The 21,711-nt window shown below is 45.8% G+C and overlaps 1 protein-coding gene across 1 annotated transcript; it reads right to left on the bottom strand.

Annotated features, from left to right (window-relative positions):
- Positions 1 to 1,621: 1,621 nt before the first annotated feature.
- pus3 (pseudouridylate synthase 3) lies at positions 1,622 to 21,402 on the bottom strand. The gene is made up of 4 exons (XM_073033422.1): positions 20,681 to 21,402; positions 16,749 to 17,275; positions 16,040 to 16,230; positions 1,622 to 13,657 (listed from the first exon to the last, which is right to left on the bottom strand). Exons 1-4 carry the CDS (start codon positions 21,143 to 21,145, stop codon positions 13,305 to 13,307), a joined length of 1,536 nt encoding a protein of 511 aa, XP_072889523.1. The 5' UTR covers positions 21,146 to 21,402; the 3' UTR covers positions 1,622 to 13,304.
- Between the last annotated feature and the right edge of the window lie 309 nt (positions 21,403 to 21,711).

The following is a 21,711-nucleotide window of genomic DNA, read 5'->3' as shown; positions in this document are numbered from 1 at the left end:
GCATCACAGGCAAAACCCTTCCAAACATTGAGCACATCTACATGAAACGTTACTGTAGATAAAACAGCATCCATCCTCAAAGATCCTCACCACCCAGGCCACGCTCTTTTCTCACTATTGCCATTAGGTACAAGGTACAGGACTGAGGACTCGCACCACTCGGTTCAAGAACAATTACAACCCCTCAACCATCAGGCTCTTGAACAAAAGGGATAGCTACATTCATTTAGGGACTGTCTTATATCGTTATTTCATGTTCTTTATTTATTGCTATGTATTTATACCCACATTTACATTTTGTTTTAGTACTGTTCTATAGATTTACTAAGTATGCCCACAGAAAAAGAATCTCAGGGTTATATGTGATGACATCTATATACTCTGATAATAAACTTTTAAGTTTATCAGAATAAAAGGTAAAGATAACAAGTGTGAGGAACTGTTAGGATATGTATCTGGCCACAATGAATATAAAATTGAGTCGGGGTTTTACAAACAAATTAACATTTATTAAACTCTGCTCAATAAAAATGAAAAGTAAACAAACGACTAACTTAACCAGAAGTTAACTGCTATACAGCAACTCTGGAACACAGTCTTAAAGTGATAAATGTGAACACAGTCTTAAACGTGGTAAATACGAAAGTCCAAATGATTTATACAGTCAATTAGGAGAGACTTTCCTGAACTAACAAATTCCTCGGCGACATGACGTTACTGCTGATCCCAGCCAAAATAAGCCTTGTTCGAAGGATTCACGATGAAGGAAATAAAAACGGCTTAAAGGAACTGACCTTTTTCTCGGCAAATGAACACTGCACAACCCTTTCTACTCTTACAGGTAGAGGTTATCTCAGATGCAGGTCACTATTTCCTGAACAAAGATCCAATAATGTTGATCCTGTAGTAAACTGCTGACGACAACAACTTTACTCGATCCTTCGGGTTCCCGTACTTCAGTAAGGTCTTCACTCTCCAATACTTAGACTTTAAAATTAAATCAAAAATACATCAAACAAACTGGCAAAACTGCCGGCACAATGATTCTGTACCTTACAATAGAAAGTAAAACTCCACTTTAAAATGAAACTGCGTCAAGAGACCAAATACGCAGCATAACAGAGTAACTGATGAATTAAACGATGACTCAACACAAAAACTCCTGCGTCACAGCAGGCTTTCCTGTTTTATATCTGTTGGAACCTGTCATCATGTGACCTCACACTGGCAGAAAATTACATCACCCCACCATCACAAGACCATTACATCATGCTCACCAGATACTCAATTATATCATAGTCATAAGACAGTCACAAGATACCCTCAGGGTATGTAACAGGAACCTTGATTTTCAAGAGATATCAAGGTCCTGGTTAAGAGAGGAAAAAGAGGAGCATAGTAGGAACAAATGAGGTGCTAATGGAGTATAAGAAATGCAAGAGATCAAATTAAGAAATAAATCAGGAGGGCTAAAAGAAGGCATGAAGTTTCTCTAGCAGAGAACATGAAGGAGATTCTATGGGTATAATGAGCAAAAGGATTGCAAGGGACAAAATTGGTCCTCTGGAAGACCAGAACGGTAATCTAAGTGTGAACCCAAAACAAATGATGGAGATCTTGATTTTTTTTTTGCATTTGTATTTACTCAAGAGATGGATACAAAGTCGATAGAAGTGAGGCAAAGCAGCATCAATTCATGGAATCTGTACAGATTACGGAGGATGAGGCATTTGCTATCCTGAGGCAAATCAGGGTGGATACATCTCCAGGGCTTGACAAGGCGTTCCCTCGGACCTTCCAGGAGGCAAGTGCAGATGTTACTGGGGTTCTAGCAGAGATATTTTAATCATCCTTAGCGACAAGAGAGGTACTAGAGGACTGAATGATGGCCAGTGTCGTCTGCTGTCCAAAAAAGGTTCTAAACATAAACCCGGAAACTATAGGCCAGTGAGTCTGACATCTGTGGGAAAGTCATCAGGAAAATGGATGAGGGCAAGGCAGTGGATGTTGTCCACATGGACAAGGCATTTGACAAGGTCCTGCATGGGAGGTTGGTTAAAAAGGTTCAGATGCTCAGTATTCAAGATGAGGTAGTAAATTGGATTAGACATTGGCTTTGTGGGAAATGCCAGAGAGTGGTAGTAGATGGTTGCTTCTCTGGCTGGAGCTCTGTGAAGTGGTGTTCTTCAGGGATCAGTGCTGGGTCCTTTGTTGTTTGTCATCTATATCACTGACCTGGATGATAATGTGATCAACTATATCAGCAAATTTGCAGTTGACACCAAGATAGGTGGTGTAGTGGACTGTGAGGAAGGCTATCATAACTTGAAGAGGGATCTGCATCAGCTGGGAAAATGGACTGAAAAATGGAAGATTAAATTTAAGGCAGACAACTGCGAGGTTTTGCATTTCAGTAGGACTTAGACTGTGAATGGTAGGACACTGAGGAGTGTGGTAGAACAAAGAGATCTGGGAACACAGGTACATTATGCATTGAAAGAGGTCACAGATGGATAGGGGTGTAAAGAAAGCTTTTGGCACATTGATCTTCATAAATCAATATATTGAACTCAGGTGATGGGATGTTAAGTTAAAGTTTTACAAGACATTGGTGAGGCCTATTTTGGAGTACTGTGTGCAGTTTTGGTCATCTACCTACAGGAAAGATGTAAACAAGGATGAAAGAGCACAGAGAAAATTTACAAGGATGTTGCCAGATCTGGAGGACCTGAGTTATAAGGAAAGATTGAGGTTAGGGCTGTATTCCTTAAAACACAGAAGATTGCGAGGAGATTTGATAGAGGTATATATAATCATGAAGGGAATCGATAGGGTTAATGAAAGCAGGCTTTTCCCCCCACTGAGGTTGGGTGGGACTACAACCAGAGGTCATGGATTAAGGGTGAAAGATACAAAGTTTAAGGGGAATATAAGGGGAAACTTCTTCACTCAGAGGATCATGAGAGTGTGGAATGAGTTGCCAGTACAAGTGGTGCATGTAAGCTCGATTTCAATGTTTAAGAGAAGTTTGGATAGGGACATGGATGGTAGGAGTATTTAGGGCTATGGTCCCAGTGCAAATCGATGGGAGTAGGCAGTTTAAATGGTTTCAACATGGACTAGATGGGCTGAAGGACCTGTTTCTGTGGTGTACCTCTCTATGTCATTGGTGCCAATATGCACTATGGCCTCTGGCTGTTTCTGCTTCCCCTTGAGCTATTCTGATACCATATAACCATATAACAATCACAGCACGGAAACAGGCCATTCCGGCCCTCCTAGTCCGTGCCGAACTCTTAATCTCACCTAGTCCCACCTACCCGCACTCAGCCCATAACCCTCCACTCCTTTCCTGTCCATATACCTATCCAATTTTACCTTAAATGACACAACTGAACTGGCCTCTACTACTTCTACAGGAAGCTCATCCTACACAGCTATCACTCTCTGAGTAAAGAAATACCCCCTCGTGTTTCCCTTAAACTTTTGCCCCCTAATTCTCAAATCATGTCCTCTCGTTTGAATCTCCCCTACTCTCAATGGAAACAGCCTATTCACGTCAACTCTATCTATCCCTCTCAAAATTTTAAATACCTCGATCAAATCTCCCCTCAACCTTCTACGCTCCAATGAATAGAGACCTAACTTGTTCAACCTTTCTCTGTAACTTAAGTGCTGAAACCCAGGTAACATCCTAGTAAATCGTCTCTGCACTCTCTCTAATTTATTGATATCTTTCCTATAATTCGGTGACCAGAACTGTACACAATATTCCAAATTTGGCCTTACCAATGCCTTGTACAATTTTAACATTACATCCCAAAATGTATACATTTTGTATAATTTGTATACAAAATGTATACATCCTGGGCCCAAGTACTGGAGATGCAACAGACCATCCTGGAGTCTCTTTTGTGGCCACAGAATCTCCTTTCTGACCCCCTAACTATCAAGTCCCTATAAATATTGGACTTTCCAACTTTACCCTTCTTAAATTCTTAGAACTTGTTGGGTTACTCAATACAATTTAACTCAATAGGGCTGGGTGTATATAAATAAATTTTAAAAACACTCCAATTCAGTAGGTGGCATTAATACATCTTTTTGATTGGTCTGCCATATACCAGTAAAAAGCAATAAAAGAAAAAGAAGAAGTGCACAACCTTGGATCCTGTTCCACGTCACCAAACCCTGACATCGGCCTACCAGATCCCTCTTCCCATTCACCAGATCTTGTCCACCACTCCTATCCCCGGTTCTCCACACTTCCCCCTCCTGATGAGCCACTTTTCCTATGATCCTGTCACCCAGACTCAGTACCCTTGGTACCTCTGACCCCTTGGACCTTGCCCCAAGGCACTAGACCACCACCCACAGTTCCCCAGACCCCTCACCTGTCCCCCATACCCCCTTCACTGTTCACTAGATTTCTTCCCATCTCCTAGAGCTCACACTGCACATGGGTTCAGCTTGTATCTATAGGTTCCCTGTCTCAGGGCATAGGGCTATGACGTTAGGGGGAGGGAAACCAGTCCATGGTGGTAGTTTAGGGAGAGAGGGAGGGGAATTAAGTTTCATGAAAACTCCTCTGGGTCCCAGTCTTCTGAAGAATGAGATTGTGGGGAGCAGAGCGCTCCAATATAGGATTGGGAACACCTCAGGAAGGATAAATCTTAAGAACCCACACCTGCCCTTATTTAGGCATCAGCAGTGGAAAGGGTGCGCCACTTTAAATTCTTGCATCAACACCTCTGAGGATCTCTCCAGGGCCCAGCACATGGATGTAATCAGGAAGAAAGCATGGTAGCATTTAAATTTCAGTAGGAGTTTGAAGGGATTTGGTATGTGACCAATTGAAAATTTCTACAAGTGATTCTGTCCTGCCAAATGTGCCTGAAGCACGTTAAATGAGTTTGGCCTTTTCTCCTGGTTGATGCATGGTGTCCAAACCTCACTGGCATAGAGGAATGTGTTGAGCACACATGCAGCTTGGTCTTCTTTGTCAGCTGTCTGTTGTTCCACACTCTGTTGCTCAGTCTGGCCACGGCAGCTGCAGTTTTGGCAAACCTGCTGTTCACCTCTGCTTTGAGAGACAGGGAACTGGTAATGGTTGACCCATTGATAGGTGAAGGAGTCGACTACATCAAGAGCAACCATCAGTGGTGAAGTTTGAAGGAGATTCTACACCCAGGACCATGACGTTTGTCTTCTTCAGACAATGGTTAACCCAAACTCCTTGTAGGCATGGGCAAAGTGGTTAATCAGTTGTTGGGAGTCCCTCTTGTGTGTGGCATCAATACTGCATCATCTGCAAACAGCATGCCATCAGTTCTTGCGCAAAGGTAGATGCCTTCAGTGTAGTCTGTGAAAGCATAGTGAAGAAGATTCCAAGGAGTGTCAGTGCCAGGGCAACCTTGTTTCACTCCGCTGCTCACTGGAAAGGCATCAAAAGTTGCTACATTGAAGCAGGTAGTGTTGTGCATGTCCTTATGGAAGGATGGTTTTATGCTATGCAATCTTGTTGGGGTGGGGTGGGGAGCCATACTTTAGTACGAGTTTGAAGAGACCGGTTCTGCTGATGAGGTCAAATGCCTCAATCAGATCAATGAAGGCTGTGTACAATTGCTTCTGTCACCCTCAGCACTTCCACAGCTGGAGCAGTGAGATCATGTCCACTGTAGACTTGCCTGCTCTGAACCCTCACTGAGACTCCAGATGCAAGGCTCTGAAGTTGTGCCAAAACGACATGGATGGACATTTCCGCACAATACTAAGGAGAGATAGTCCATGGTAATTGTTATAAGCACTATGGTTGTCCTTGTTTTTGTAAAGTGTGACAATGTTGGCATATTGCATGTCTTCAGGGATGTGGCCTTTCTCCCAGCAAAGACACAGACGCTTATGTAGATGATGCAGCAAGGCAGGGTTCCCGTTTTATAGACTGAGTGGGGGGAATTCCATCTTTCCCTTGGGGTTTTCTACTGATGAGACAAGTCAATGGCTTTGCAGAGCTCTTCAGTAGATAGCAATGCATCAAGCTCTTTCATGACACACAAGCCAGGTAGTGCCTCCAGGGCAGCATTGGTCACCACGGTCCGGGTTGCATTCAGCTCCAGGTAATGTTGTATACCAGTGTACAATGACACTGTCCTTACCAAAATGTATCTGTAAAATTCTTGCATCATGAGAAAACTTGGGAGGCCTTACCTTTTGTTCCATCCTGGTTCATTACAAAGCACAAAGTAAATTTATTATCAGAGTGCCTATGAAAAGTATTCCTCCACCCCCCCCCCCGTGAATTTTCTTGTTTTAGTTTTACAACATTGAATCACAGTGGATTTAATTTCTTTTTTTGATACTGATCATCAGGAAAAGACTTTCGTGTCAGTCAAAACAGATCTCTATAAAGTGATCTAAATTAATTACAAATATAATGATCAAAATAATTTATTGCATATTCACTCCCCTTTAATATGACACACCAAATAGTCAGTGGTGCAGCAGCCAATTGGTTTCAGAAGTCACATAATTCATTAAATGGAGATCTGTGTGCAGTCAATGTGTTTCAACTGATTGTAGTAACTGTATCTGGAAGGTCCAGTTACTGGTGAGTCAGTATCCTGGCAAAAACTACACCATGAAGACAAGCAACTCCATGAAAAGGTTATTGAAAAGCACAAGTCAGGAGATGGATATAAGAAAATTTTCAAGTCACTGAATATCCCTTGGAATAAAGTTTGGCCAATCATCAAGAAATGGAAAGAATATGGAACAGCCATACATCTGCCAAAAGCAGGCTGTCCTCAAAAACCGAGTGACCTTGCAAGAAACAGACAACTCTGAAGGAGTTATAAGCTTCAATGACTGAGATGAGAGATACTGCCCATACAACTGTTGCCTGGGTGTTTCACCAGTTAGAACTTTATTGAAGAGTGGCAAAGAGAAAGCCACTGTTGAAAAAACTCACATGAAATCTCGGCTAGAGTTTCCAGAAGGCATGTGGGAGACTATGAAGTAAGCTGGAAAAAGTTCTAATGTCTAATGTTTGGTGTAAACCAAATACCGCACATCATCCCTACTGTGAAGCCTGGTGATGGCTGCATCACATTGTTGGGATGCTTTATTCCAGCAGGCCCTGGAAGGCCTGTTAAGATAGAGGGTAAAATGAATACAGCAAAATACAGGAAATCCTGGAGGAAAACTTGATGTAGTCTACAAGAGAACTGCAACTTGGGTGATTTGTTTTCCAGCAAGACAATGACCCCCAAGCATAAAATCAAAGCTACACAGGAATGGCATAAAAACAACAAAGTTAACGTCCAAGAGCGACTAAGTCAGAGACCATACCTCAATTCAACTGAGAATTTGTGGCTGGACTTGAAAAAAGTTGATCACTCACAATCCCCACGCAATATGACATAGCTTGAGTGGCTTTGTAAAGGAGAATGGGGAAAAATTAGTGTCCAAATGTGCAAAGCTGATAGACCCATCAACATAGACTCAAGGCTGGAATTGTTGCCAACAGTGCATCTAATGAAAACTGACTTGAAGGGGATAAATACTTGTGCATTAAATTACTTTGTTTTATATTTGTAATTAATTGTAAAGATCTGTAGAGAAGTGTCTTTTTCTGTTGATCAGTGTCAAAAAAGCCAAATTAAATCCACTGTTGTAAAACAATAAAACATGAAAACTCCCAAGGATGGTGGTGGTGGGGGGTGGTGAATACTTTTTATTGGCACTGTACATATATGTCAACATATGCAACCGTGCAATCACACACAATAAATCCAAGAAACAATAGAATCAATGAAAGACAACAACAAATGAGCAAAAGGGTACAAACTGTGCAAATACAGAGGAATTCAATAAGAACATGAGATGAAGAGTCCTTGAAAGTTGAGTCCATTCATTGTGGGAACAGTTCAGTGATGTGGCGAGGGAAGTTATCAAGAGCCTTATGGTTGTGGGATGATAACTGTTCCTGAACATGATGGTGCAAGTCCCAAGGCTCCTGCAGCTTCTTCCTAATGGCAGCAGTGTGGAGAGAATGACCTGTGTGTTTGGGGTCCTTGATGATAGATGTTACTTTCCTTCATCAACACTTCATGTAGTGGGAAGGGTTTTACCCGTGATGAACTGGGCTGGGCCATATTCACTACTTTCCGTTCAAGGGCATTGCTGTCTCCATAGCAGGCTGTGATGCAACTGGGCCATATATCTATAGAAGTTTGTCAAAGTTTTAGATGCCATGTCTAATCTTCACAAGGAAGTACGGCAGCTGCCGTGTTTTCTTCATACTGGCTGGGCCCAGAACAGATCCTCTGAAACAATAGCGCTGAAGAATTTGAGTTCCTGCCCCTCTCCCCTCTGATCTACCAAAGTGGACCTCCAGTTTCCTTTTGAAGTTGATAATCAGCTCCTTGGTCTTGCTGATATTCAGTGAGATTGTTATGGTGGCACCACTCAGCACATTTTCTCTCTCCCTCCTATATGCTGATTTGTCGCCATTTTTGGTTCAGCCAATCATGGTGGTGATGTCAGCAAACTCAAATATGGCATTGGACACTATGATGGGCACGAACCTCTGTACTATTGGGGACGTTTTCAAGGAGTGGTGCCTTAGCAAGGCAGTGTCCATTTAGGACCCTCATCACTCAGGACATGCCCTCTTTTCATTAATACCATCAAGAGTGAGGTACAGAAACCTGAAGGCACACACTCAGCGATTCAGGAAGGTTCTTCCCCTCTGCGATCCAATTTCTGAAAGAACTTTGAACCCATGAACACTATCTCTTTCTTTTCCTTCCTTGTTTTTGCACTACTTCTTTAAAACTATGATATATATTTTTGTGTGTGTGTTAACTGTAATTCAGTTCTCTCTGTTATCAAGCAATACCTTGCACTGCTGCCACAAAGTGAACAAATTTCATGACATGTGCCAGTGATATTAAACCTGACTGATTCGAACTGTGCATAGCCTCAGTCAAGTATAAAGCGAGTGGAGCACACCCTCGTGGTGCACCTATGCTGATGGAGATTGCATAGATGACTTTACTTATCCAAACTGAACACTGATTAATGTAAATTGTAACAAGTGATAACCGAGAATGCAAGAAACCAGAGTTGTGGGCACAGCACTTCACAGAAAACATCCTTCCTCCATTGTCTATTCTTCTCGCTGTCTGACTAAAGCAGTCAGCACAATTGATTACACACCCCCCCACCCCAGTCAGTCTCTCTTCTCCCACAGACAGGTTATAAAAGTCTGAAAGCACATACCACCAGGCTCAAGGACGGCTTCTACCTCTGTTATCAGACTATTGAATGGACCTCTTGTACAATAAGATAAAATCCTATTGCAGTCTACTTCGCTTTGACCTTGCACCCTATTGTTTACTTGCACTGCACTTTCTCTGCAGCTGATAACTTTATTCTACATTCTGTTCAGTGATTTGTTCTGCATGAACGGTTGGCAAGACAAGCTTTTAACTGTATCTTGGTACATGTGACAATAATAAACCAATACCAACATTTTTTTGTTATCTGCACAATAACTCAATACTCCAAATTAAAAGCCTGTGAAAGAACACAACAGAGGAGGAAGGAGGTGGAGCGGTGAAAGGTGTCAGAAAGTTAAATTGTAATATAGAGGCAACAGACTGTGATGTGAAATATGTGTGGATTGAAGTTATGAACGTCGGGGACACAGGTAGAAATATCTAGTCTCTCAAACTGTGCCCAACAGCCAGATTCAATCAAGATAAAGGCTCACCAAAACCTCTACTTTCTGATAAGCCTACGGGGATTTGGCATGTCACCAAACTTCTGCAGACGTCTTATGTAGAAAGGTTCAGCCAGTTGGGACTTTGCTCTGTGGAGCAAAGGAGGATAAGAGACAAACTGGTAGAGCTGTACAAGATTATGAGAGGCATAAAGTGGACAGCCGGTGCTTTTTTCCCTCAGCATGGCAATGGCCAATGTCAGAGGACGTCTGTTTAAAGTGAATGCTGGAAAGTGTGCATAGTACATACAGTCAGGCATGGCAGTAGAGGCAGACATATTAGAGACATTAAAGGCACTCTTAGATAGGTGCATAGATGAATGAAACATGAAGGGTTATCAACTGTATGGGAAGGTTAGATAGACCATGGTGTACGTTAAAAGGTTGGTATTACATTGTAGGCCAAATAGCCCACTGTGTGCTGTACATTCTATGTTCTAGAGTCATAAAACTTTAGAGTACCATAAGCCCTTCAGCCATGTAGTCCGCGCTGACCCATTCTGCCTCGACCCTTCAATGCACTCCCAGACCTACATACTATGAAGTCCTTCCTACCATTGAGCACATCCGGAAGACATCAGTATCCATCATCGGGGAACCCCACCACGCAGGCCATGCTCTCTTCTCGCTGCTCTCCTTGCCATTGGGGAGGAGGTACAGGAGCCGCAGGTCCTACACCACCAGGTTCAGTAACAGTTATTATGCTTCAACCGTCAGGCTCCCAAACTGGCGTGGACACCTTCACACACCTAACACTGAAATGATTCCACAACCTATGAACTCTGCTTCCAGGACTCTACCACTCATGTTCTCGGCATTAATCAATCAACCATTTTGTTTTTATTGCAGTTTGTATTTTTTTGAGCATCGATTGTTTGTCGATCTTTGTGTGTAGTTCTTCATTGATTCTAATACATTTCTTTGATTTTTTCTATTTCTATGAACGGCTGTAAGAAAATGAATCTCAAGGTAGTATACGGGATACATACTTTGATAATAAATTTACTTTGGACTTTGAATTTTCTTTCATCTATGTATGCCTGAATGACTATCGACCTGTGGCTCTGACATCAATTGCTGTGAAGTGCTTCGAGCAATTGGTTATGGCGCACATCTACCGGTCAACCTTGACGCTTTGCAATTCGCCTATCGGAGCAACAGGTCAACTGCAGATGCCATCTCTCTGGCACTACATTCCTCCTTGGAACACCTGGAGAATAAAGATGCATATGTAAGGCTCCTTTTCATTGACTACAGCTCTGCCTTTAATACCATCATTCCAAATAAACTGATTCCTAAGCTCTGGAACCTGGGTCTTAGCACTCAGATCTGCAGCTGGATCTTCAACTTCCTCACAGACAGGACCCTGGCTGTAAAAATAGGGGACAAGCTCTCCTCTACAATCACTCTGAGCACCGGTGCCCCACAAGGCTGTGTACTCAGCCCCCTGCTGTACTCACTGTATATCCACGATTGTGTAGCCAAGTTTCCATCGAACTCAATATATGTTTGCTGATGACACCACAATTGTAGGCCATATCTCGGGTAATGATGAGTTTGAGTACAAAGAGGAAATTAAGAACCTGGTGGTATTGTGCGAAGACAATAACCTATCCCTCAACATCAGCAAAATGAAGGAATTGGTTGTTGACTTCAGAAGGAGTAGCGGACCGCACGACCCCATCTACATCGGTGGTGTGCAGGTGGAGCAGGTCAAAAGCTTTAAGTTCCTCGGGGTGAATATCACAAATGACCTGACTTGGTATAAACAAGCAGAGTCCACTGCCAAGAAGGCCCACCAGCGCCTTTACTTCCTGAGAAAGCTGAAGAAATTTGGCCTGTCCCCTAAAAGCCTCAATAATTTTTATAGATGCACCGTAGAAAGCATTCTTCTGGTATGGAAGTTGTCCTGTCCAAGACCGGAAGAAGCTGCAGAAGATCATGAACAAAGCCCAGCACATCACACAAATCAATCTTCCGTCCTTAGACTCACTTTACATCACATGCTGTCAGAGCAGTGCTGCCAGGATAATCAAGGACACAACCTACCCAGCCAACACACTTTTTGTCCCTCTTCCCTCTGGGAGAAGGTTCAGGAGCTTAAAGACTCGTACGGCCAGCTTTGGGAACAGCTTCTTTCCAACTGCTGAATGGATCCTGACCCGGATCTGGGCCGTACCTTCCAAATATCTGGACCTGTCTCTCGGGGTTTTTTTTTGCACTACTGTGGCGACCCAATTACTAGCACACTCGAACCAGCTGACAATTAGCCAGCGTGCAGGCACAAAGGCTAGGTCCGGAACAAAGGGAGAAAGCCTGAGGTGGTGTCAGTACGTGCCTCTCGAGGCATCCGGCGGGGGAGGGAGGCTTTAAAGCAAGACTGTGAAGTTGGAATAAACTTTATCTTTGACTGCAGTTTACCGACTCCGTGTCGTTATTTTAGCGCTGCGTGTAGCACACCGCTACACTACCTTACTTTCCCATTTCTATTTTTAATTTATGATTTATAATTTAAATTTTTATTATAGGTGGCCCCTGCTTTACGCCACTTGGCTTTTACAAAAGACCTACATTAGTAATCTGTTTTCGCATTACAAAGATGATTTTCGCTTTTATGAAAATTTTTCCCATATAAATGAATGGTTCTTTGCTTTACGCCATTTCGGCTTAAGAAAGGATTCACAGGAATGCTCTACCTTTGTAAAAAGGGGGGGGGGGGCACCTGTATTTATTATCGATTTGTACTCCAGGGAGCATGAAGCGCAGAATCAAATATCGCTGTGATGATTGTACGCTCTAGTATCAATTGTTTGGCGACAATAAAGTACCCTACTAATAGTCCCTTAAAAGTCTCTACTGTAACTTGTGGGAGAGTCACGATCAAGGGAATAAAGCGACAAAGTAAAGGTGTCGGTAGCTTAAAAAACTGAGATATGCAGAAGTTCCTTCTGAGGTTGTTGAGTCTCTGAAATTCCCTGCTCCCCCCAGCCCCTAAGCAGGATGGTGATTGGAGCATTGTGAACATAGGAACAGAAGTAATTGCAAGATCGAGGAATAAAGGGTAATGGAGAGCACACAGAGGAGATTCACAGTTAGAGTGAGGGATGTATCAGAATTCATCTAATGTATTAGGTGCTCTGCCTTTATGACCCCAGCCCCTCTTTTCCAACCCTCCCATTGCTCCTTGACCCTCTCCCTGGATGGGTTTCCAACTAACTCTCCCCATACATCTCCAGTGTTGTTCCTCATCCCGGGTCCCTGAGATACTGCTAACCAACACCTCCCCTGCCTCTGCCTGTGCCCCTGCTTCTCCCCTGGGTCCTGCTGTCCCTCTGGGTCCATCAGCTGCAGAGGATCCTGCAGCCCCTCCAGTTCATGGGCCACAACAGGGTCCTACCACCCTTCTTGTTCTTGGGGACTCTCAAGAGTCCTGCCACATCTATAATTTCTTGTACACCCAGGCACTCTACAGTTTATGGTCCCTGTGCTACTGTGGCTACAGCGTCTCCATATTGTCCTGCTATCCTTCCACCTCGGGAATCTCCACTGAGTCCTGCTGCTTTTCCTTCAGGTCTTGGTGCTTTACAGAGTCCTGTTTTCCCTTCAGCTCTTGGCGCTCAGCAGAGCCCTGCTGCTTTACCAGCTCCTGGCAATCCTCTGCTTCCCTCATCCTTTCAGGCAGCTGGATACGGCCCTTTTTGGCATAGTGCCTGATCCGGGAGTCGAGCTCCTCGCAAGTCGGCCGCTCCATCAGCCGCTTGTAGATCCTGGGCTTCACTCCATCTAGCAGCACATCAGAGAGGTTGGTGACAGGTGGTTGGGTCCGGGCCCAGGTAGTCAGAGTGCTCTCCTCTTCCTCCTCGGCCTCTGGCTCTGCAGGAGCATAAGCAAAGGAATGGCAGTTATCCTCGGTGCCCAATTCGCTGCCCCTCCCGCTCGCTCCCTACAGCTCCCTTCCCCCAGTGTCTGGTGCTCCCAAAGTTCACACTGCCCTTCCAGCTAGTGGAAAGCGCTAGGGTCTCACTGCCCCTCTAGTTCCAGCATCTCCTACAAGGTCATAGAGTCACAGAGCACTACAACATGAAGCAGGCCCTTCAGCCCATCTACTCTGTGCCAGCCGGTTCTTCTGCCCACTCCCATTTATCTGCATCCAGACCATATCCCTCCATACTCCTCTCATCCACATAACTATCCAAGCTTCTTTACATGTTGCAATTGAACCCTCATCTACCACTTCAACTGGCAACTCTTTTTCAACACTTGTACCACCAACTGAGTGAAGAAAATTGCCCTCAAGTTCCGCCTAAATATTTCACCTTTCACCATAAACCTAAGACCTCTAGTTCTAGTCTCATGCCACCTGAAGGGGAAAAAGTCTGCATTCATTCACCTGTCTATACCCCTCAATATTTTGTATTGCCCTATAAGATTTCCTCTCATTCTACTACACTCCATGGAATAAAGTCCTAACCAATTCAACCTTTCCCCATACCTCAGGTCTTCCAGCAACATCCTTGTAAATTCCCTCTGTATGCTTTCAAGTTTATTGATATCTTTCAAGTAGGTGACCAGAACTACACAATACCTCTAATTTGCCCCAACCAGTGTCTTGGACAACTTCAACAGAACAACACAACTCCTGTATTTAATGCCCTGATTTTGAAAAGCCAATGTACCAAAATTTCTCCTTACAACCGCATTTACCTGTTGAATTAGATAGATAGATAGATACTTTATTCATCCCCATGGGGAAATTCAACTTTTTTCCAATGTCCCATACACTTGTTGTAGCAAAACTAATTACATACAATACTTAACTCAGTAAAAAATATGATATGCATCTAAATCACTATCTCAAAAAGCATTAATAATAGCTTTTAAAAAGTTCTTAAGTCCTGGCGGTAGAATTGTAAAGCCTAATGGCATTGGGGAGTATTGACCTCTTCATCCTGAATTCCCAGATCCTTTTGTTCTACCCCTCCTTAGTGCCCTATTGCTCTATGTGCAAATCTTACCATGGTTTGACCTACCAAAGTGCAAATCCTGTAGGGTGGTGGGGACCGACCCTTTGCCCTGCACCAGAGGACAGACTAATACACAAGGCACTGGGTACACCTGCCATCATGTCAAGAACTAGGACCTCGTGTTGCAAACCTGGAGTACAGGAGCAACATTTATCCTCCTGAACTTCAAGGTCTTCACCAACCACCATGTCAATCAAACTGATCCCATCTCCCTCACGTGATCCATTTTCCTCCGTTCCCTGCCTGTTCGTGCAGCTACCTCCTGAACTTCTTATTCATCAGTGAATGACCTACTAAACTCTTCTGCCCGCACACTGCCCGTGCCCCTCTGTTCCCTGCACTACGCCCACGGCCCCCGTTCCTCGCACATCAAAGGGCTCTATCATATCTGCCTCCATCACCACCCTGGCAGCACACTCCACACTGCTCCTCATGTAAAATAAAAATTGCCTCTTCACCTTCTTTGAACTCCCCCCTCTCATTTTAGAATCATTCTCTCTGGCATTAGATGTTTCCACCCTGGGGAAATTATACCAGCTGTCACTCTATCTGTGCCTCTGATAATCTTATAAACCTCTATCGGAACTCCCCTCTCAGTCTCAACTGCTCCGCCCAAAATAACCCAAGGTTGTCCAACGTGTCCTTGCAGCAACAGGCCTTCAAATCCAGACAGCACCCTGCTGAAACTTTTCTGCAACCAACCCACACTCCTCCTATAACAGACTGATCACAACTGTACATATATCCAAGCGTGCGTGGCCTACCATTGTTTTATACCCTTGACTTTTCCTGATACTCAACCACACTTACCGAAGTTTTACCAAACCAATTAACTAGTAATTAACAACAAATCCCTTTTCCCTGCACATTGTTCAGATATGTCCTGTTCCAGAACATCCACGTGCCCATTTAAACAGACTAAAACACTCCCCTTTCCCAATCTCTTCACCCCCCCACACATGCACCCCACTCCTCCACCCACAAACTCACCCTCTCCCTCCCCACACACAAACTCTCTCCCCCTCTCCCACATGCACTCCTCCTCTCTTCCTCCCACACATACTCACTTTCCCCCACACACACCCACATCCTCCCCCATTCATTCTCATCCCTCCTTTCACGCTTACCCCCTCTTTTGCTCACAGACTGCTCCCAGTCTCTCACACACACGTACCCCTTCCCGTCTCATAAATATGGGAGGGGAGAACAAACACGCACACCTTCCCCCCACCTGGTTCCGGGGGAATGGGCGGCTGCCCCAGTCCGCTCAGCATGGTGTGCAGGATCCGAGTTTTGATGGTGTGACTTGCCCACAGAGCCTGGAGATGCCGCACATTGAAGGCGTGTACCTCTGGATCGAAGATCCACTTCACGTTTTCATAAGCACAGTCGTAGAGAATGAGGGGATAGTCCACAGCCATACTGCAGAGAGGGGTGGAGAGGGTAACATCAGTGAACACATGCCAAATCCCCACTGTTAAAAGCAAGAGGAATGGGAGTTGGGGGTCCCAGGACCGGCCAAGAAACAGAGGGTGAATAGGACACGCTCCAGGATTGGCAGGTAAGAGTAACAGAGGAGTAACAGTGTACAAGGGTAAAGCATGCACCGATGTGAGTCAGAATGCCTTGGGGGATGGGCCGGGGTCAGAGGGCTGGGGAGGTTGAAGACCAGGGGTCAGAGGTCAGAAACCTGAGGTGGTTGAGGGTCAGGAGTCAATACCTGAAGTGAGAGATCAGGCTTCCAGGAAGGCCAGGGTCAAGGGTGGACTGGGGAGGTTGAGAGTCAGAGCTTAGGAGTCAGAAGTTGGCAGGCTGGAGAGATCATAAATCAGGGATTGGTGGTTTTGCATCAGAATGCCTGTGAAGTTGGAGCCTAGGGGTTAGAGGGCGCAGAGAGGTCACAGGCCAGGAGTTGGAGGTCAGCAGGCCAGAGGGCTCACCTGTACTGAGGCTTTCGGGGGTGGCTATGGACGTCGAGCAGCTGGTCGATGACATCGGGCTCCTCCAGGCCACGGCCCACCAGCAGCAGCACGGCAGCAATGCAGCGCACTTGGTGGTAGAGAAAGGCACGCGCCCGCACCTCCAGGCAGCCAAGGCCAGGCCCGGCCCCCAGCACTCTCACTCGCATTACTGTGCGTTGGTACTCCAGCACGCCTCCCGCCACATCTGGCCGGCACAGGTTACGGAAGTCGTGGGTGCCCTCCAGTCGGCGACCCGCCTCCTGCATGGCATCCAGTCGCAGTCCGGCCAACGGGAACAGGTAGTGGTAGGTACGGTGTAGGCAGCTGAAACGGGCACTGAAGTCTGAGGGCACCGGTGCCCAGGCTAGTGCCCGTATGTCCCCCGGTAGCACTCGATTCAGCAGCCGGGTGTAGGGCAGCTCCCCCTCTGCCCCCTCCCTGGCACCTGGCACTAGCTCCGTCCCGTCCGGAGACAGCGTCTGTGAGCGAAGGTCCAGGGAGATCACCTGAGGGGGTGGGGGGTGAAGAGTGAAAAACGGGGAGAGAAAACAAGAGAAAGAGATATAACAGTGTTAAGGTCACACCACACTGAAGTAGGACCCTCAGATCCCCTTCTGTATACCAATCCTCCACTCTTTTACTCCAACCATACATCTCCCTTCCGCACATCGCCACCCATTCCTCACCATCCCTCACACCACCCTCCCTTATCCTGCAATGTTGCTATGTGGATGGATCTCAGAGCTCCTCAAGTGAACAGATAGAGGGACACGGATGGATGGACGGACACACACACACGAGGGATACATATGGACACTGAGCGAGAAAGAGAGTGAGAGACATGGGGGCAGAGAGAATCTAAATCACGTTTACTCTCATTCACATAAGTCATACAATGCAATACATAAAAACTATAAGTTCCAAAAAGTGAATAGATGGAGGATAGTGAAGTCACATTCAGCTGCTCAGAAATCTGATGGTAGAAGGGAAGAACATGCTCCTAAAGTATTGACACAGAGACACACGTAAAGGCAGAGTTCAGGTTTGAAGCCAGGTCTTGGGGACCGAGTGTTGCTGTCTCTACCCGCTGAGATACGATAGATGCCTACAGCTGGAGCAAATTGTGTCACACGTGGGCTGAAACCCTTGGAGCAGAAGGTTCAACATTTATCCTCCTGAACTTCAAGCTCTGGACATCTGAAACTTCATGCTCCCTTAATTCTAGAGGCCACTCCCTCAGATAGCCCACCAGAAGGGAAATGAAATCCTTTGCAGAGCCCCTGGAAATCGACATTCAATACTGATCTCCTCCACTCAGAATGTGTGTAGGTGTCCGAACTTGTCCGTGTGTGCGTGTCCATCTGAGCATCTCTCTGTTACTGTTCACTTCTCTCCCACTCTCCATCCCTTCTCCTGTTCTCCCTCTCTCCGTGGCTGCATGTCCATACTTCTCTATGTGTGTGTATATACCTGTACAAGGTTCTCTCTCTGCTGTCTCTCACCCTCCATCTCCATGTACGTTTCCTTCTCTCTCTGTTCACCTGTGTCTTGCACCCACTCCATCTGTCACCCCCCTTTCAATCTGTTCAACTGCCCCTCTCTCCATTCATTTCAATCTCTCTCTTTGCAGGACACAGTGAAGCATCTCCAGGTGGCCCCTCAGCTACAAAACCGAGTACCTCTCCCAGCAAGGATGAGGGCAACAAACATACAGAGAATAGCAAAAACCCCTCAAAGATAACCTCCAAACCCACAGACCATCTGATCTGTAAAATACAAAACAGACAGTACACCACAGGAGCAGACCCTTTGGCCCATGATGTTGTGCCATATTAATTAAGGTAATGACTTTTCATCACTTCTGCCCACAGAGGCAACCCTCTATTCCCAACACACCCCCTTGCCAATCTAAAAGCCTCTTAAACACCTCTACTGCTGTATCTGCCTCCTCCACCAGCAGCCCTGGCAGTACATTCCAGGCACCCACCACTCTGTGTAAAAAAAAACCTGCCGCACACATCTCCTTTGAACTTAAATGCATGCTCTCGACTATTAGACATTTCAGCCTGGGGTGGGGGGGATAGATACCGCTATTTACTAAATCTGTGCCTCTCTTAATCTGCTAAGTCTCTGTCAGCTCTCCTCGCAGGATCCCCCACTCCAGCAGCTCTACTTCATTAGGAGTTTGAGAGAAGTGGTCTGTCACCAAAGACAAGCACATCTCTGCAAACGTTAGGTGGAGAGCACTCTGACCAGTTGCATCACTGCCTGGTACGGAGACTCTGATACACGGCATCGAAAGATATTGCAGAGGGTTAAAGATTCAGTCAGATCCACAAGCTCCCTACCAGCAAGGATATCTTCAAAACTTTATAATATTAACGAGTTAAACTTATTAGTTATACTGTAACGTATAGTAATTTTTGTTTCACATTGTACTGCTGCCGTAACAAAAATTTCATGACGTGTCAGTAAGAATAAACATAATCCTGGTCAAAGACAACAATCGAGTTTGTCCAACCTCTCATTATAGCTCATAATCAAGGCAGAGACCTGGTGAAACTCTTCTGCACCCCCTCCAAAACCTCCAGATCCATCCTGTAATGGGGTGACTGGAACTGAATACAACACTCTAAATACAATCTGACTGAAGTTTTATACAACTACAATATAACTTGACTTTTACACCCAGCACCCTGACTGATGAACGCAACCATGCCATAAGCCTTCTTTACCATCCTTTCATACTGTGTGCAGCCAGTCTCAGGGCAGCATCCATTATTAAGGACCTCCAGCACCCAGGGCATGCCCTTTTCTCACTGTTACCATCAGGTAGGAGGTACAGAAGCCAAAAGGCACATACTCAGTGATTCAGGAACAGCTTCTTCCCCTCTGCCATCCAATTACTAAATGGACATTGAACCCTTGGACACTACCTCACTTTTTAAAATATACAGTATTTCTGTTTCTTTACACTTTTAAAAAATCTATCCAATATACATAATTGATTTACTTATTTATTATTATTTTCTCTACTAGATTATGTATTGCATTGAACTGCTGCTGCTGCTAAGTTAACAAATTTCACGTCACATGCCAGTGATAATAAACCTGATTCAGACCGAAACCCAAGATCCCTCCATACATTGGTGCCATTGATTGTGGAATTCAGGAAGGGGTGGTCGGGAGAACACAGATCAGTCCTCATTGAGGAGTTAACCGTGGGAAGGGTGAGTAGCTTCAAGCTCCTGGGTGACTAAACCTCAGAGGATCTATCCTGGGCCCACACATTAATATAATCATGAAGGCAGCACAACAGCGGCTCTACTTCATTAGAAGTTTGAATCACCACCTGGTATGGAGAGAAGGATTAGGATCAAAAGGAGCTATGGAGGCTTGCCGACTGGGACACCTCCAGCTCAGGCAAAACTCTTCCCACAATCAAGTGCATTTTCAAAACGGTGTCTCAAGGAGACAGCATCCACCTCATCATTGGTATGTGCCCTGTCTCAGTAGGGAGGGGGAATAGGATCATGAAGAACTTTTTAGGAACAGATTCTTTCCCTCAGGCATCAGATTTCTGAACAGTCCATGAACACTGCCTTGATGTAAGGCACTATTTATTTATTTTTGTAACTTATAGTAATTTAAAACATTTTTCTTTGCACTGCTGCTGTAAGACAAGATAATTCGACATATGTCTATGATAATAAACGTGATTGTGATTAACTGTGTGTTGTCCCTTTATATTTGATCTCCCAAAGGTGGTCGGACAGACGTTGAAGTTCAACATCGGAGGAAGAGGGAGAGGGTAGTGGGGAGGGAGAGGGGGCGAAGGGGAAGGGGTCGATGCGGTCCACCCCAGATGCCAATCGGTTGCCCCGCCAGGGTCCAACTGCACCCTCCCCCACCTGTCCAAAGGCGCTGACTCCCTTGTCGGTGCGGCCGCTACGATGGTAGTTGGCCGTCTGTCTGCTCTCCACCAGCCGGGTCTTGGTCAGCGCCTCAAACAGCTTAGCCTCCACCGTGTTGCTGGTGTTCTCCTGGCTGGCGAAGCCCTGGTAGTCCCAGCCCAGGTAGGCCAGCCGTAGCGCTACGTGCCGGCGTCCATGCCGGCTAAAATCGAAGGGGCGCTGGGCCCGGCGGCGGCGAGAGATATGGTGTCCGGGTTCGGCATGGGCAGTCACCCCCAGGGGCCGGTCTACTTCACCCAGGGGACCTCCACACTTACAGCACTGAGGCTCTTCGCCCGGAGCACCTCTGCTCTGGGGACACTGGGCAGCTCCGCCCGGAGGACCTCCGGCTTGGGGACACAAGGACCCACCACCCAGGGGTGGTAGGGTCTCTATATCGTTCTGAGGAGACGGAGTGTCCATTACACTCCTCACTCCACGCGGATGCCGTCTTTCTCCTTACGACTTCCGTTCCGGCCCAACTGCCGGTAGTGACGTTGAAAAAAAAATCTCCGCGCAAGCTGGGAGTTGTAGTTTTAAAGCTAACTCCTCATTTAACGTCGTGGAAGGGGATTTGGGTCCCCAGACAGAGATAGGTACACCGGAGGTCCTGGAAACGCGGGGATAAAATTCGGATCTCGGAGGCTGAGAAACCCGTTGCCCGCCAGCAACCAGAGCATTCGCTGCCGGAGGGAAGGAGAGCCGGCAGTGGGGCGGGGAGACGGTAGTACGCCTGCGCACTGGTGAGTGTGTAGACAGCGCCTCGGCAGAGCGCATGCGCGAGGAGAGCCGCCGCTCTGTCAGCATCAGTGAGGACGGTCCCGTTACGCTTTTGACGTCCAGATCGGGTGGGGGTGGAGCAGGTAATGCTCAAAGTAATTTATCATCAAAGTACAGTGAATTCCGGTTAATTGAGAGATCGAGACCATTGCTTTTTGGGCCAATTAAGTTCTGCCCCCATTAGCCGAAGTATCATGGAAGTAGTTAAA

The sequence above is a fragment of the Hemitrygon akajei genome, chromosome 31 (assembly GCF_048418815.1).
Source record: "Hemitrygon akajei chromosome 31, sHemAka1.3, whole genome shotgun sequence".
NCBI lineage: Eukaryota > Metazoa > Chordata > Chondrichthyes > Myliobatiformes > Dasyatidae > Hemitrygon > Hemitrygon akajei.
The sequence above is the reverse complement of the archived record's forward strand: the minus strand, read 5'-3'. Positions and strand labels throughout refer to the sequence as shown.